The sequence below is a fragment of the Carassius auratus genome, chromosome 25 (assembly GCF_003368295.1).
Source record: "Carassius auratus strain Wakin chromosome 25, ASM336829v1, whole genome shotgun sequence".
Classification (NCBI taxonomy): domain Eukaryota; kingdom Metazoa; phylum Chordata; class Actinopteri; order Cypriniformes; family Cyprinidae; genus Carassius; species Carassius auratus.
In genome coordinates this window covers 20,060,136-20,078,739 of record NC_039267.1, presented here as the reverse complement: position 1 = coordinate 20,078,739, position 18,604 = coordinate 20,060,136, and the positions used below count along the sequence as shown (strand labels likewise).

The window sequence follows — 18,604 nt, the reverse complement described above, 5'->3', positions numbered from 1 at the left end:
TCTGTATGCAGAGGAAAGCCACAGCCACAAATTCACGACTTGACTTCCTAAATTCCTTTCAGGATGAATAAGGAATCCTCTGCATTGCAAACACATGTCTGTGTGGATGAGGCGATCATCCTGGAGCTATCTTTTCAGCTACTCTTCTTTAGATCATTTTATTGGCTGATGTTGCCTCGGTAAACATGGTGTAAACTACTTTTAGTTTTAGTAGAATTAGTTAATGTCCTTTTCAAAGCGCTTTGTCAAACAAGGCTGTTGCACTTCTGTTGTTCTGAGTTTAAGTCCCGATCCCCTCCAGCTTTGCAATTGTGAGACTATACATTTTCTTCTCAAAAGCAGCAAACAACACGTTTATCTTGTTTTGTTTGTTTGTTTGGCAACCTTTAGCAACTTTTGATAAGTGACTCAAATGGTGAAAAGGCACACATTTTCTATTTCAATAACAAAAAGAGATCATGCAGTACACACATCAAGTGATTAAGTTTAATTCATTATTAAGCCTAATAATAGTAAGTGTTCATTTATAATGCACTTTAGCTTGATACCTGTAATTGTTGATCAGTTTAGGGGAAGTGGGGAAATATATAAATATATGTTTACTGTGTGTGTGTGTGTGTGTAGAGAAAACTAGTGATTTTCCCCCACATATCCATTATCCCCTGTAACCCGAAGACACATAATACAATGTGTAATTTAAAAGGTTAAAATAAAAAAACTGAAAAAAATCCTTCATATTAACGGAGTTATATGAGTGTTGCATACTAACTATTTATACAATGCTTAAAACTAATTGCTGTTCAAAAATGTGTAAGTGTTTAATAATTCAATGTTGTATTTAAAAATACTTATTTTTATTTTGATGTTATATTACGTATTTATATTATTAAGGAACACATCTAAATGTTGAGATGTTTCTTAAATTATCTTCTTTTATGTTCCATGGTTTATGTTGGCCGTTCTAGTCTAAATGTTTATGTGTAATAGCTAAATTTAATGTATTTAGTCAAACAATATAGTAATTTCTAAAGCTACAATGTGTAATATCCACTTAATAATTTTTCATAAAAAAAAGACCCTGACCCTTTAACCCTGAAAATAACCATACAAATGGCTGAGAGGGTTTGGCGAGTGTGGAGCAGTGCGAAGATGCTCGTTCTCGTTAACATTCTGTGCGGAGCGCGAGACGCGGCGCCTGCGCGCCTCTTTCATCGTGCTTCAGTCCTCAGAAGCGACTCGAGAGAGGCAGCACAGCTCTCTGTTCGTGCGCGAGCTGAAATGGATGGAGTAGAGAGGAAAAGGACGGAGGCTCGGAGGAGCACGATGAAAGACAGCGATCTCCAACACGACTCCGGCATCCCTGAGCGCGTGACACTCAAGAAGGAGATCGGGCTTCTGAGCGCGTGCACGATCATCATTGGTAAGGAAAGTTTACAACTTGTTTTCTTCTTGACTGCGGGCCACTCTGCCAACGTGTGAACTCATCAAGACTTCAAAAGACAAATGCATCGCAGATATTCGCTATCTTGTTATTCCACATATGCACCGTGTGCGCGCTCTCAGATGTGTTTGTCCTGTTAAAGGAGCCGAATGAAAGCTAAAGATTGTTCCCTGTGTGTCTGATGGGTGCCGGCTCTGTGCAGGCAGCAGATTATTTATGCCTGCTGTTACGTAATCTGGTACGACACTTGGGTGCTTGAGAGGAGAGCTGCTGGAAGTGGGTTAGTGAGGGGCCTGATCTCTGTCTGTCTGTGAACACTCTCACCTACAGCAGGGACACACGGCTGATTCTGACTGGCCATGTACTGTTGCTTGCTGGTGTATATTTCTATTTGTTGTTGGGTTAGTACTTCTAATGTAGTGCTGTAGAACAAGGGGGTGGAAAGACTCAAATCAGTTTTGTTTCATCAGCTCAGGGATCACTGGGAGGCAAATGCATGCAGAGCTAGTCTTTACTCCAGTAAATATTTATATTTATTTATTTTGATGGTTTATTTATCTATTGTGAAGTTTGAGTACCTGAGACCACACTTGTCATTTGAGATTTTAATTTAAAGAATTATGTTATGACCAAAATTAATAATAAATACTTTAGATTCTGCACTATTTTGAGGTCGCTAATTAAATAACTAAACTAGTGAAAATGGTCATGTCAACTAATTACCAGTAAAAGCCAGAGTTATTTTTTATCTTTATTTGTGTGCAAGTTGCCAACAAACACAAAATCCAATATGGAATCAGACCATATTAAAAAATAATTACAACAACAAAAGAAAAGAAAAGAAAAGAAAAGGTCACAGCACGTGGGGTAAGTTGTCACAAAGGGAACCTTCTTCATTGAGACCAATTAGGCAAAGATAAACCCATTGTTATTGATGCTTTTGCTTTTTATATATATATGCTGTCAAACGATTAATCGTGATTAATCGCATCCAAAATAAAAGTTTCTGTTTACAGAATATATGTGTGTGTTCTGAGTATATTTATTATATATGCACACACACTTAAACCGTATATATTTTGAAAATATTTATATACATGTTTATGTTAATATTAATATAATTTAAATTATATAAATATATATTTATTTATATAAACAACGTAGTTTTCTTAGATATATACTTGCATGTGTGTGTATTTATATGTACATAATAAATATACACAGAGCACTGTAAATAAAACGTTTATTTTGGATGTGATTCATCACAATTAATCATTTGATAGCACTAATATATATATATATATATATATATATATATATATATATATATATATATATATATATATATATGTTAAATGTTATTCTGAGGAATCAGAAGAAGTACATTGTACATTTTAAATGAGACAATCAGTAAAAAAAAAGAAAAGTTTTTTAATAAATAAATAACAGTGTGTTTTTGTTGTGCTCACTAGTTTATCCAAGAGTGTTTACAAGAATATTTTCAAAAAAGTCCTCCAAAGAGATTTTGTGCATATGTTTATAAAGTGACATTCTGATTCTGCAAATTTTATCATCATCATTATCTATTGGTTAGCTTTATATATAACATATTTTTAACAAAAAAAAAAAAAAAAGGGCTTGCTCAATGGATGACTGGGCCAGTTTGTGTTTCCTTCTTTCCTCAGGTAACATTATTGGCTCAGGGATCTTCATCTCTCCTAAGGGTGTTCTGGAGCATTCGGGTTCGGTCGGCCTGGCGCTGGTGGTGTGGGTGTTAGGAGGAGGCGTCGCTGCTCTGGGCTCCCTTTGCTACGCTGAACTAGGGGTCACCATCCCCAAATCTGGAGGAGACTATTCCTACGTCACAGAGATCTTTGGCGGTCTCGTGGGGTATGACAGGTCTATATATGATCGACTATACGTGAATGGAAATCAAACGTCCGTCACAGATGCTGAAAGTGCTGTGTTCTCCGCAGGTTTCTGCTGTTATGGAGTGCAGTACTGATCATGTATCCCACCACACTGGCAGTCATCGCTCTCACGTTCTCCAACTACGTGCTTCAGCCTGTTTTCCCACACTGCGTTCCTCCATACATCGCCACACGCATGCTGTCCACCATCTGCATACGTGAGTGCTTGACTTCTCTGTGTGTTCAATACATGCATCCATTCAGCCTGCTATTTAAACATAGTTTCAGACACAATTTATAGAGCATAGTGCTAAATGTATATATTATGAAATGGTTTTAATGAACCTGAGGATTCAGCAGAATTTAACCTCAAGATTAAAGTAAAATTTGAAGGTTTTTTTTTTTTTTTTTTTGCTGAATTAAGCGAAACTGCAAAGATAATGACTGTTTTTAAACAGGTTAATAAAAATCTTGAAGATTTGGAATGGCATTATTTAAGTTTTACAATTCAAGAAGTCTCAAGAAAAAAAAAAAAATTCTTCAAGATTTTTATTCTTTATAGTATACACACACACACACACACACACACACATATATATGTATATATATGTTTGTAAAACTTAAATAATGCCATTCCAAAGTGTAGCATAATTTAAAAAAAAGTATTATTTTTTTAAGGATGTTTTTGAACAGCCCCTCTTGGGCTCAGGTTTATTTCAGTACTTCAGTACAAGGCTGCATACTTCAGCACATCCATGTTTTCCCTGAGATTGTCCCGGCTACAGTTACGGCTCTGGAGCTGTGCCAGCAGCACTCGACGGCTCTATAGCATGTGATTGCTGCATTAGCTCTCATTATTCAAGCCCGCTATGTGGAGTCATTCACACAAACCCAAACAACAGCAGCGAGAGAGCTCCAGGAAAACGCAAGGCCTTCCATCTCCTCACAGACCTGCTCTTTGCTCCCGGGTTTTGTTCTCATTCAAATCTATTCGTTTCAATTGGGCTTCAACTTCTCTCGGTGGAGGGAAGGTTATTATGAAAGAGTGTGTACGCTGTGACACTGATGGATGAGCCTATAGAATTACAAGTTCACTCCCCTTTTTAGCATTCCCACATTTCTGTCAAGAACCCCATACAAACTAATCCTAAAACAAGTTTAAGTATAGTTTCCAATTTGAAACTGTTTTAAAAACATTGTATTTAAAGGCACACATTATTAAAGAGGTTCAGTCGAGGCATCAGAACATTTTGAATGTTTGTGTGTGTGGATATTTGCAGTGTTTTTGACATGGGTGAACTGCTACAGTGTGCGTTTGGCCACACGGATCCAGGACGCCTTCACCGTGGGGAAGCTGCTGGCTCTGGGGCTCATCATTACTGTCGGTTTAGTGCAGATCTGTGGAGGTAAAGAACGAAAAAACACCCTGCTTCCTATTATGAAACTCAGTTTTATTCAGAGAAACAAACTGAGAAAAAATACGCACTTTCAGCATATTCATAACATATGGCACTGCTATTCATATGTGCAAAAAGTGAGATGAAATCCCTGTTTTTAATCTAAACCAGGTGGCTAATTCATACGACCTCACTTGTACGATTGTGTATGTTTTCTGTGAGGGGTAGATTGTCTGGATGAATTCCTACGAATTTATCACCTCGTAAAATACGTACGATTTTGTATGTTTTCTGTGAGAGATAGATTGTATTCCTACGAATTTATCACCTCGTAAAATACGTACGATTTTGTATGTTTTCTGTGAGGGGTAGATTGTATTCCTACGAATTTATCACCTCGTAAAATACATACGATTTTTCAAATTTGCAAATGCAATGTCATACGAAGTCATACAAATTAGCCACCTCGTAAAATACATATGAATTGCCATGAGATCGGGTTGTAACAGTAGACTAACATTAAATGGATGTGAATATTAGTTGTCACTATATAACTCCTAATAATGAATAAACATTCCTCATAAAAAGTGTCACATCTGATACTCTTAATTATTAATGGATAGTTGTGTCAATGCAGGATGTTAATCTTGAAATATTGTTGTCCTCAGGTCACTATGAGAGCCTGACTCCACAGACGGCGTTCATGTTTAATAAAGCTCCCTCTGTAGGGCAGATCGCTCTGGCTTTCCTTCACGCCTCCTTTGCCTTCAGCGGCTGGAACTTCCTCAACTACGTCACAGAGGAAGTGGTGGATCCCAGGAGGTTAGTCTGATACCACCTCACAAAATCTGCTGGAACAGTTTTATTGGCTCAAGTGTTGTCTGTTTTGCTCTGGTTTGGTTTCGTGTCCTGTTCCTGTTGTGCATTAGTTAGTTTCCCTGGTTCCTAATTAGTTCTCGCCTGTTCTTCAGGTTATCATTATCTGTCTATTTAAGCTCCGTGTTTCCTTCCGTTCCTTGTCCAGTATTGTAGTTGAGTTGCATGTGATTTCGATTCCTGTCTTCTTGTTCTTCTTTGGTGTTAAATAGTTATTTTGGATTATATTGTGCATTTCTTGAGGGAACTGCTGCCATTTACTTACAACCTACAATTATTAACTACTCCATAATTAACCAGGAACCTTTATCCACACATGCTCTGTGTATATATATATATATATGTGTGTGTGTGTTTTGTTTTTTTCTCAGGAATCTGCCACGAGCCATCTACATCTCCATCCCACTGGTCACATTTGTGTACACGCTCACAAACATTGCGTATTTCTCCTCCATGTCTCCTGAGGAACTGCTGTCCTCCAACGCAGTGGCTGTTGTAAGTACAACCTTTGACTCTTCGTGTCTTAAAACATTTAGTCCATTAAAGGCGCCAGATTATTACACAAGGATGGATTCATTATGTGTGTTTGTGTCATCTGTATTAGTTTATTTAATTTACACAAATGGCAATAAACTGTGCTTATTAATGGGCAAGACATTATGGCCCGAATGTGTAATTCTGTTTCATTTGCTTTAGACTTTTGGTGAAAAACTTCTCGGGGTGTTTTCCACCCTCATGCCGATCTCTGTGGCACTCTCCACTTTTGGGGGCATCAATGGTTACCTCTTCACTTCCTCCAGGTGAGAGTATTTCTATTTAATTTTACTGTTAGCTTACCTCATGAGGAAATGGGTCACTTTTTTACAGGTGAGGCTCCTTGTGATAATATCTTGTGACAAAATGTGCACAAATATAATACTTTGAACAGAAGGAAACATACAAACAGTAACTTCAGTCATTTTAAAAGTGTCTCTAGATTTGACAGTTATGTTATTCCTAAAGTCAAGATTAAGATTTAGGTTTTCCTATTCTATTTTTTTTTTTTTTTTTTTTTACAACACGGATAGTTTCAAAACAGTTAGAATAAAATACGAGAATAAGTGGTGAGAAATGCTACAAATTTGAGTCAAATCCAAGTTCTGCTGTAGAGCAGACTTAATAAGACAATAGTGTCATTATTCAGCTCCGGTCAGTAGATTCAGTTCGATAACTGTGTAAAGTTCATCAGTTATGAAACAAGTTCAGTTCAGCTAAGCAGAAGAAAATAGTGTTGTATTCAGCTTGAAAGAAAACAGGCAGCTGCATTCTGGACTATTTGGAGACAAGAAACTGAGGAGAGAGAAACCCAGATATATAATGAATAAAACAACAAAAAATACAAATAAATAGGTAAGGAATGACAATACACAAATTGAAAATTGTATGGCAGGGATATTACAAAAATAAGTTATGTATGTACAGGTATATTATGTGCAAAATGTAAGTGTACACTAAGTATGTGTGTTAGATAAATAAGTGTATGTGTATATAAATATAAATATAAATAGTGTGTTCCACAGTTATTTTTAAGTGTTCATTAGATGGATTGCTGAGGAAAGAAACTGTTCCTGTGTCTGGATCCTAGAGGTGACATGTATAAAGAGAATAACAGAGGTGCCAGAATCGATCCTTGGGGTACGCCGCAGGTGAAGAAATTCTCCAAAGACAAATAAGCACCTAAACTAACTGAGGAACTGCTATGGGATAGGACAGAATGGAATCATTTAAGTACACTGCAGTCAAGAAAATATCATCTTTTGGTCAATGAAACCGAAAGCTGAGCTCAGATCTAAAAGCACTAAAGCTAAAGTGTTACCAGTGTCACCAGCTTTTAAAAGAGTCGACTCAGTGCTGTGAAGCGAGTTGAAGCCAGACTGAAAAATGTCAGACCTCAAGTGAGCATGCAGACAATTCTGTAGCTTTATGAAGACAGGTTAGATATAGGTCTGTTATTCTTGTATACCGTAGGTTGAAATAAGGGTTTCTTAAGAATAGGAGTCACAATAAGTGTCGATGTTGTATAACTGTTTCAGCTATGAAGCAGCTCTATAGAATACAATAATGTCATTATGCAGCTTGATTCAGTTGAAGTTTTGTTCTCGTCCAATAATGTCAGTGCAGTCAAACCGAAAACGTTGCTGAACATTTTGTGCACTGCATAGTCTTCACCATATGAATTAAATTCTTATTAAATTTACTAAAGTTACTCAGAGAGTAGCTGCATTAAGTTTATTGGCTGCTGTCACTTTAAGACCAAATGCAGATGTATACTCACAAGCATTTGATTAATTTCCTAACTAGGTTCATTTAAATGACATAACTATTTAAGTAAAAACAGCGATAGTGCACCACTTTAATAGAATGAAGCGCAATGTGGCATGATATTTTTATTGGAAAATAAAATAATAATAATTCTATACACCCTAATCATTAAATCATCTTTGAGGGCAAGGAGCCCCTTAGTGGTTCAGGGGCCCTACGCAACTTGCATACTTTTTGTATAGGCAGAATATAGCAGTACTGATTATGGCAGTGATTGTTTGTTATTCGTTTACTGTTTCCGTGTGCATTTGTTTGAATACACAGGTTGTGTTTCTCCGGGGCACGAGAAGGACATTTACCCAGCCTTCTTGCTATGATCCACTTCAAGCACTGCACACCGATCCCAGCTCTGCTCGTCTGTGTATGTAACTACAAGCCATTTGTGTTACTTCTCAGAGTGTAGCTTTTTCTGTTTAACTCGATTATTTCTTTGTTTTTCCCTCTTTCTCTTGTATTCCAGTGCTCTGCCACAATTGTGATCTTATGCATTGGAGAAACTCACAACCTTATAAACTATGTCTCTTTTATCAACTACCTCTCTTATGGGGTCACTATTGCTAGCCTGCTCTACTACAGATGGAAGAAGCCGAACTTATACAGGCCCATCAAGGTATTCAGTTATATACAAATATCACAAACAGCCTGTTCATGAACCTATGCACATCACACCTATCTACATCACATAAAACAATACGGTGCATTATACAGTGCAGTGCATCCAGCGGGTTCATGTGGTGTGCTGCAGTAGTCAGCAGGACAGTCACTTCCAGATCATGATTATATTGCATAGATCCAGCAGCTGGGTTAATATGAGAGTTTGGGTTTTTTCCTCTTGTCAGGTGAGTCTGCTGGTGCCGGTGTGTTACCTGCTCTTCTGGGCTCTTCTGCTGGGCTTCAGTTTGCACTCGGATCCGCTGGTGTGTGGAGTGGGGCTGGTCATCATGCTCACTGGAGTGCCTGTTTATTTCCTGGGAGTTTACTGGAAAGACAAGCCCAAATGCATATATGACTTCATCGGTAAGGAGACTGGATGAGCAATTTATATTCTCTATAGGTGCAGAAAAAAAAATGCATAACAAAATAATTATTTTTTCACCCTTATTCTGGTCCAAACCTTTTACGTGGAAAACAGAATGAGATATTATGTAGAATGTTCATGCTGCTCTTTTCCATTCTGCTGCAGAAGTACCAGAAAGTGACAAATAAACATTATAAGGTAGTCTGTTTGACTCATGCACTGTTCCAAGCCCTCTGAAGTCATATGATAACGATTAGTTTTTATATTAACCATATTTTATATAATAATATGGTTAAAGTGTGCTACTGAATGTATTGACAAGCATTGATCGCAAACTAAACTAAACTAAATTTTATTTATGTATTTAAATACATTTGTAATGATGAAATTGCAATTTAAAGGGATACTCCACCCCAACATGAAAATGTTGTCATTAATCACTTACCCCCATCTCATTCCAAGCCTGTAAAAGCTTTGCTCATCTTCGGAACGATATTTAAGATATTTTGGATGAAAACCAGGAGGCTTGTGATTGTCCTATAGACCGTCAAGTAAGTAACACTGTCCAGAAAAGTATGAAAACCATCATCAGAGTCCATCTGCCATCAGTGGATCAACTGCAACGTTAAGAAGCGACGAGAATACTTTCGGTACGCAAAAAGAAAACAAAACTAACAAAATATTTTATATTTTCATCCAAAATATCTTTAGGTACAGTTACTAAATGGCTTTTAACTTCAGTAATATAATATCTAAATATGTGTATAATATAATATCTATAAGTAGAGTTAATATATCAAATGTATAATATACACTAGCACTTAATGTACACATTCAATGAAGTGCATTCATTTTTTTCACAACTGGGGAAGCAAAGGTTTTAACTGAATTGAAGCTTCATTTTACATCTGTTTCTAATAAACAAAGATCTCATATTCAGAATACTTGGAATACACATTGCATGAGTCGTGTGGATTGGAAAGGCAATATGGATGAGTAAATGATGACAGGATTTTTCAACATTTTATAACCATGAAATTGTATCATTTGTTTGTGAAGTAAACATACGTGTGTGTCATATTTGTTACAGAGTGGGCTACGTATCTGGGACAAAGAGTGTTTTTTGTCGTTTTCCCACAAATCGATCCTATTGAAGTGGCAGAATGGACGGACAGATCTTCCTTCACAAGCAAAGCTTCTGGACCTCTCTGAATTTTGTACTAATTGTTTTAATTTGGCAGCTCTTCACTTAAAATCCACACTTTCCAGGCTTGTAGTATAGTAGTAAAATAAATGAAACAATAACCTCCTCATTTGTTTAAATGGGGACTATATTTGTATGCTTCATGGATTGTACGTCGCACTGGGTATTGCTCACTTTTTGGATAGGTGTGTTTGTGTTATTCTACTGTTTTCAGACCCTGTAGTTTGCTACTGGGGTTCAGTTGTTGATACATGTACAGAATCTCTTTTGTATGATACTTCCCCTGCGATGTCTTTCCAACCAGATAACAGTTTTTACAGGCACTGCATGTCTTACTGATGTAAATACATTTAAGTGCTTCTAACAATGCTCACGCTTCACAGTTTTGATCTTTAGTCTCAAATTATATTGTTGCGCAAGCATAATTTCTTATATGGTGTTAAAATGAATTGCTTAAAATGATTTACAAGGAATTGGAAGGAATTTCCATTATTTATATTTATAGATTATTCGCTGTTATTAACAAAATAAAATCAAGGTTCAGTACTCTGTACAGTGACTTGTTATATTTAGGAGATCCCTTCAAGACTTCTAATGATTCATTGGCAGGTAAAAGACTACTGTAAACACACTGAAAGAGAACTTGTCATAACGCTTTTTTTGATTAATAGTAGAAAAAAAAACACAAATATACAACAGCCGTTCCAGTGATGTTCTCTTAACCTAAAAGGAACGTTCTATTTGCGTTCCGAGAACGATCATCCAGCACTCGCTCGTGCGAGAATCAGCGGCGTGCAGGAAGACATGTGCCTCAATCATCAGAACTAAACCATAGGCATTTGTCAATGTCAAGGATACTTCCTTGGTAGGACTGAACCTTCCAAGTCACTTCCTTCAGAGGCTAGGCGAGAGTCCTCTTTAGCATACCGAGAACACGTAAATGGAACAGGCTAACAAGTGCACGTAATTGCGTCATTACGTCAGTGAAAAGGTCAGTTTGAATAACGCTGTGAATGGTATCATTAAATTACTTTGGACAACTTAACTAGTTATTTATAAAAGAAATGCCGTTGACGCAACCAATTGTTAAATGACAGGTCCGGTTCAGTTAACCATTTGTATTTGTATAATTTACAATATCAATACGGTAGTAATTTGTACTGGCATTTAAACGTCGAACTTTACTTATATTTACTACAGTTATAACAAATGTTTGGTAACGTAAATAAAAACCGTTATCGCTTTGACTTTGAACTAACTTTGAATTTTTGAACTAACGTTAGATAGCAAAGCTGCGCGCATAGGCTTGTGGGTGATTTGAGAGCGCGAAGGATACACTTATGCATCCTTTCCTGTGTATGGGATATTCTTCGAACGAAGGACACAGTCCTTGGTTGAAATTCCGAGGATCCTCGACATTGGAACAGTCCTTCGACGGATGTCGATGACGTAGCATCCTCGAAATGCTGGCTTCCGAGGATCCTTCCTTGACATTGAGAAACACCTCATGTCTTGTTTTAAACTATTGTCTAATCATTAAAGATAATCAGAAAACATTTAACCATCATACGGAACATTAAATGAAATAGTATTATCTGTTTAACTAGGCTACCGTGTACCATATAATGACACAGATTTTACGCTTCTTAAGCACCAAATAACAATTCATACTACATAACTTTTCCACACATTTAAAAATGAATGACATTATTTGACTTTAAGTAGAATAACATTTCATTTCTTTTCTTACCACTGAATTAATGATGATGTGCTTCTCTAGTCAGTAAAACGAATGACCATTAATTATTAAATGATGTGCGCGGTTTTATGTTTAGCGCATGCTTGAGAAGAGCATGCAGATCAGAGGCGCGCAGTAAAGAAAGATACAAACAAACCCAGTTAATGATATGCTTTTCAGACTACGCTTAACCTTGGCTTATTTTCAGCTATATAGGTTATAAAATTAAACCTAAAAATAACCCTTTTGATTATATAAAAAAAAGAAACCTCTGGGAACTTTCTTAGAACGTTCTTACATAAAAAAATAAATAATAATAATATATAAATAAATTGTTTTCGGCGTATCGATTACCATTTGTTACGTAAGACAGAAACAGGATGTAAATGCAAAACGCTGTTTATTAATTCAGCACAAAGATCAGAATTGACGAAGTTACACAGAAGCACAGGTGGGCGGACACAAGGCAGGGTGGAACGGTGACGCAGGGACTTCGATGGACAACTGGTGGTGGTGCTCAGTCCAGTGATGATCCCTCGAATGATTCCCAGTAAGTGTAGTAATCCTCGTGACGGTGCTCGGTGATCCAGTGCTGAGTGGAGATCCAGGGAAGAACAACGACAATACGGGGACTCCAACTGACTATACAGACACAGGAACAGGTACAGGAACACACCGAGAAGAACAACGTTCTGACAACATGAAACACAGGTTACTGAACTTATAAGGGGAACAAACAATTGAATCCAGCTGGTGCTGCTGATCATCGCTGATTAGTGACCTCGCCCACAGACACACACACACACAACAGCACACTAGACAAGAGAGAGAGAGAGTGAATTCATGAACCGTGACATTACCCCCTCCCCAAAGAACTCCTCCTGGCGTTCCCCGACGGACTTACCTGACGATTGTAATCATCGATAAGAGAGTGATCCAGAATGTCTCTAGCAGGAACCCAACTTCTCTCCTCCGGACCGTAACCCTCCCAGTCCACCAGGTACTGGAATCCGCGTCCCCTCCTTCTCGAGTCCAGAATACGTTTGACCAAATAAATTGGTTCCCCATCTACGAGACGTGGCGGGGGGAGGGACCGGGTCTGGCGGATTAATGTGTGCCCAAAACACGGGTTTGATCTTAGATACATGGAAGGCGGGATGGATTCTCCTGTACGTAGGAGGAAGTTTGAGTCAGACTGCCACCGGACTAATGATCTTGGTGACAGGAAATGGGCCAATGAATTTGGGAGCAAGTTTATTAGACACGGAGCAGAGAGGAATGTTCTTGGTAGAAAGCCACACTTTTTGACCAACGATGTATACGGGAGGCTTTGACCGGTGGCGATCGGCCTTATAAAAGTTATCAGTTATAAAATCTAGCGCAATGTGGGACCAGGGTCTCGAAGGGACTGACAGCGGTTGGACTAACCCATCTGGGGGTCGGTTGGAAGTCTTACCATTGGCACAAACCGAACAAGCCAAAACAAAACTGCGGATGTCGCGAGCCATTAAAGGCCACCAGAAGCGTTGCTTCACCAAAAAACTGGAGCGATTTACTCCTGGATGACACGCTATACTGGAGCAATGACCCCACTGAATAACTTCAGACCGATACTCCTCAGGCACGAATAACCGGTTCGGTGGGCAATTGGGCAGAGGCGTTACCCCTTCTAAGGCCTTCATGACCTTCGATTCGACCTCCCATCTAAGAGTGGAGACCACTAATGTCTCGAGTAAAATACACTCGAGATTGGACGGGCGTTCGGAATGGTGAAAAATACGAGATAAAGAATCAGGTTTGATGTTTTTGGAACCCGGGCGGGTCAACATGTCCGAAAAAAAGTGCCCACCGAGCCTGCCTAGAGTTGAAAAAAAAAGCGCAAGGGTGAATCTTGTTGTCTGTGGCAGAACGTTGGTAAAGAACAGCTCCTACCCCCACCTCTGACCTGTCGACCTCCACCACCAACTGACGTGATGGATCAGGGGCAACGAGGATGGGAGCCGAAACGAAGCGGCTCTTAAGTTTGGCAAATACAGCTTCCGCTGTATCAGACCACCTGAACATCGTTCTGGGCGAGGTCAAGGCAGTCAGAGGCGTGACTAGTTGGCTGAAGTTACCTCTGTAGGGCCTTACGGAAATCTGGACTTGGCCAATCTATCACAGCCTTAACTTTGTCAGGATCCATACGCACTCCCTCAGACAAGACGATGTACCCTAGAAAGGGAACGGACTGTGCATGAAAAATGCATTTCTCTGCCTTGACAAAAAGCCCATTCTCTAGCAACCTCTGAAGCACTCATCTGACGTGCTGAACGTGTTCCTGGAGAGAAGAGGAAAATATCAATATGTCATCCAGGTAAACATTTATGAATTTATCAATCATATCCCTCAGCACGTCATTGACGAGTGCTTGGAAGACCGCGGGCGAGTTGGATAGCCCGAAGGGCATAACCAAGTATTCAAAGTGCCCCCTGGGGGTATTAAGTGCGGTCTTCCATTCATCCCCCTTCCTTATGCGAACCAAATGATAAGCGTTACGTAAATCCAATTTTGTGAAGATGGATGCTCCCTGTAATCGTTCGAAAGCTGAAGACATCAACGGCAAAGGATAAGTATTATTTACCGTGATGTTGTTCAACCCTCGATAATCAATGCACGGTCGCAGAGACCTATCCATCCTTCTTCCCCACAAAAAATAACCCCGCCCCGGCTGGAGATGAGGAAGGTCTAATGAATTTGGATCCTAGAGAATCAGAAATATATTTCTCCATAGCCTCCCTCTCTGGAACAGAAAGTGAATACTTTGAACACACACCCGGAGCAGAGGGCAGCCATTTATGCTGCAGCGCCCGGGGAGCAGTTGGGGGTTCGATGCCTTGCTCAAGGGCATGGTATTGAAGGTGGAGAGAGAACTGTACATGCACTCCCCCCACCTACAATTGGTTGCCAGTCTCGGTGTGGTTGCCAGACGTGATGAGAGTAATGGGTTCAGTGGCGTGTGAAATGCTGAGAAGCTGTTGTCCATTAAGAGCATTGACAGATATCTTGTACGTGAGGGGGGTGGTAGGAATGTGAAGACTGTGAGCCAGTTCTAAATCCATAAAATTACCTTCTGCACTCGAATCCAGTAAGGCCTGGGTGTCGTGTGTGTTGGTTGCCTACCTTAGTCTTACCGGAAGGAGAGTAGATGATGGTGGTGAGGATGAGGTCTTCTCGGCGGAGATCCCACCCGATAGTAGCCTCATAGTTACTACCGGGCTTGATCTTTTAACAGGCACGAGTGGATGAAGTGGCCCGCCCTCCCGCAGTATAGGCACAGTCCTTGGGACCTCTGCTGTTCTCTCTCCTCCCAGGAAAGCCGAGCTCTACCCACCTGGATGGGCTCAGGGTCGTAATGGGGACTGGCCGTATCCAGGTTCTCATAGCGTCTGGTCTCCGTGCAGCGAAACGGATGGTCTTGTTGGAAAAGGCCCATTCTGCTCAGCCGAGAATCCACTCGAAGTGCTAACTGGATCAGTCCATTGAGACTAGTGGGAAGGTCCAGCATATAGATATGTTGTGGAGTAAAGGCGTTGCACAATGTATTTTTTATATATATGCATGATCACGTTTAATTGCTGTGTTTTTCTTTGGAGTGAATTGTTTTTCTTTCGTGTGGATTTGCTGTGTTTGTATTTGGAAAACAGTTCCCTATAGCCACACCTCTATTCCTGATAGATTAATGAACTAATAAGTGATGGATACTGGGGCGGAGCGGGTAATTTGTTCCCTTATAAAAAGACGTAACAGTGACTGACGGGGTGTGGCAGCATCGTGTATTCGTAACTGAAGTCAACACAGTGAGCGAGAACTCACGTTGTGCCTGCATCAGAGCGTGAGTGTTTGTGTTTCACTCATGTTGAGACGGCCTATGGCTATGAGAGACTGCAGAGCACAGTAGACGAGTGACCACAACGTTGACGATTCCCGGAGCACTGTTGGAGTAGCATGTTGTGGAGCAAAGACGGCCTATGGCTATGAGAGACTGCAGTGCACGGTAGACGAGTGACCACAACGTTGACGATTCGCGGAACACTGTTGGAGTAGCAGCGTGTGAGTCGGGCTGAGGGCCGGCTGCGAGGGATTACCGGGAGTGTTGGGAGACGTTAAGAAAACGACGTGGTTCTTCTGCCGTGAATACATTGGACTGGATAGCAGGGTTGCTGTCCAGTCATGCAGTGAGTACGCTCTGACTTCTACCTTGCGGTGCGCCTATCCAATTTAGATTACTGCCTCATAACAGACGAAAACCATCCTGTTGTGTATAATTGTACCTGAGTGACGTCTTGAATCGGCTGATATTGTTAAGGAAGTTTTAGTTGTATTTAATACGTTTTTAAACGGTTGATGTGAATTGGACATCGTATGATGGCAGTTTTTTTCATTTTTTTGTCTTTCAGCCTCGGGCTAATACTGATCTCTATGTGTGACCGCTGTAATACCGATGTCTAGTAGAGACGGAGTTAAACCCTGCCCTTGAGCTGAAGATCTGGACTTTGGACTTGCTTGTTGTTTGATAAATTTGATGTTTTCCTTGCAACTAATTTTATTGTAATAAATTGTTCTTCTACTGTGCATTTCTGGGTGTTGGTTTCCACTGTTCCCTCCTCCGATAAAGAACCGTGTGTTAATATTGGGTTCCTGGGGTCTTAGTTCTACTCTAGGTGGCGTAGTCGGCTACAAAAGTTAAATGTTATAGACCCATTCAGCCACTGACAGATATCTCTCTGGACACGGTCAGCCAACCTATGCAGGAATCTGTCCCACTGCGCCTCCTTGTGCCATCGGCACTCTGCAGCCAGGGTGCGGAACTGGATTGAATATTCAGACACCGAACCGTGACCTTGGCAAAGATCGGTGAGTAGTCTGGCCGCCTCCCTACCCGCCACCGCCCGATCGAAAAAACCCTCTTCATCTCCTCGGAGAGTGCCTGGAACATGGGTCTTGATTCTCCCACACCGCCATTCCCCAGAGAGCCGACCTGCCGGATAACAGTGTCAGCACAAACGCCACTTTGGATCATTCCTGATCGAACGTCTGAGGCTGTAATGCAAAGTGCATAGAACATCGGGTAAAGAAAGCTCTGCAAAACTCTGGTTCACCTGCATATCCTTCTGGTGTCGGCAGTCTCGGTTCTCGCCGTGGCTGCGGCTCTGGTAGAGGGGGCAGAGTTGGCGGTGTGGGTGACGCAGTGGAAACTCTTAGCTGTTGTATCTGTTGGGTGAGCTTGGACACCTGTGTCACAAGTGCTTGGACCGCCCGTCCAGTGAGAGAGATGTTCTCCTCTTGGGTGTCCATTCTAGTGATGCTTCGAGACACAAACTCGTCCCACGTGGTAGTGCCTGCTACATCCATGAGGGTCAGATCGTTCTGTTAAGTAAGACAGAAACAGGATGTAAATGCAAAACGCTGTTTATTAATTCAGCACAAAGATCAGAATTGACGAAGTTACACAGAAGCACAGGTGGGCGGACACAAGGCAGGGTGGAACGGTGACGCAGGGACTTCGATGGACAACTGGTGGTGGTTCTCAGTCCAGTGATGATCCCTCGAATGATTCCCGGTAAGTGTAGTAATCCTCGTGACGGGGCTCAGTGATCCAGTGCTGAGTGGAGATCCAGGGAAGAACGACAACAACACGGGGACTCCAACCGACTATACAGACATGGGAACAGGTACAGGAACACACTGGGAAGAACAACGATCTGACAACATGAAACACAGGTTACCGAACTTATAAGGGGAACAAACAATTGAATCCAGGTGGCGCTGCTGATCATCGCTGATCAGTGACCACACCCACAGACACACACACACACACACAACAGCACACTAGACATGAGAGAGAGAGTGAATTCATGAACCGTGACACCATTTGTATAACCAGTTTTACTTCATAAACCCTGGTTAAACTATGGTTAGGGTAGCAAAACCATGGTTAATTTGTGGTTAACATGCTTTAACTACAGTAGCCATGTTTTTTTTTATTTTATTTGTAGTAGAACCAAGGTTAATTTCCTTAAAAGTTTTTTGTGTATGAGTGTAATGATTATAAGATCCTGAGAGTTGCTGTTGATGTGTGATCTCAGTCTTGGCATTGGCCCTCATAAATAGCTGTTGGTGGATGGGTGGTGAAGATGATGATGGCGAGCCGGTTGTGTTTTGCTCAACACTGTTCTGGGTGGACTCTCTGCCTTTGGACTACAGAGATATTGTGTACTGTGAGGTGAGGATCAACATTTACACCTTTCACTCCATCCGGAGCTCATGCACTTGCTTTGAAACCTGCTAAGTGTGCACATGGGCTCATGGCCCGTGTGTATTTCAGGAGCTGATTGACTTCCAATGGCCCAGTGTGAGAGAACGGTATATTATTAAATAATATACAGTGTGTGACTCGGGCACATTTAACAGGTTACAGCTGCTTTAACTGATGAGAGATCAGACCAGCTTGTGTATTAACCCTATAAAGCTTACTGTCTCATTTTTATGATGGTCACTTTTCTAAATGATCAACATAATGAAATATTGGTGAAAAACCTCTTGTGCACAATCTACTGTCTGCCTTCTGTCATCTGGTTGATATAGTTTATACTCTTGATGCGTGAATGTATGCATGT

At 40.5% G+C, this 18,604-nt stretch overlaps 1 protein-coding gene across 1 annotated transcript; it reads left to right on the top strand.

Annotated features, from left to right (window-relative positions):
* The first annotated feature begins 1,131 nt into the window (after window positions 1-1,131).
* Window positions 1,132-10,767, top strand: LOC113043637 (asc-type amino acid transporter 1-like). The gene is made up of 11 exons (XM_026203141.1): window positions 1,132-1,420; window positions 3,127-3,331; window positions 3,418-3,569; window positions 4,632-4,757; window positions 5,417-5,570; window positions 5,996-6,119; window positions 6,321-6,424; window positions 8,250-8,346; window positions 8,446-8,595; window positions 8,825-9,002; window positions 10,094-10,767. The coding sequence occupies exons 1-11, from the start codon at window positions 1,150-1,152 to the stop codon at window positions 10,213-10,215; spliced, it is 1,683 nt and encodes a 560-aa protein (XP_026058926.1). The 5' UTR covers window positions 1,132-1,149; the 3' UTR covers window positions 10,216-10,767.
* The last annotated feature ends 7,837 nt before the right edge of the window (window positions 10,768-18,604 follow it).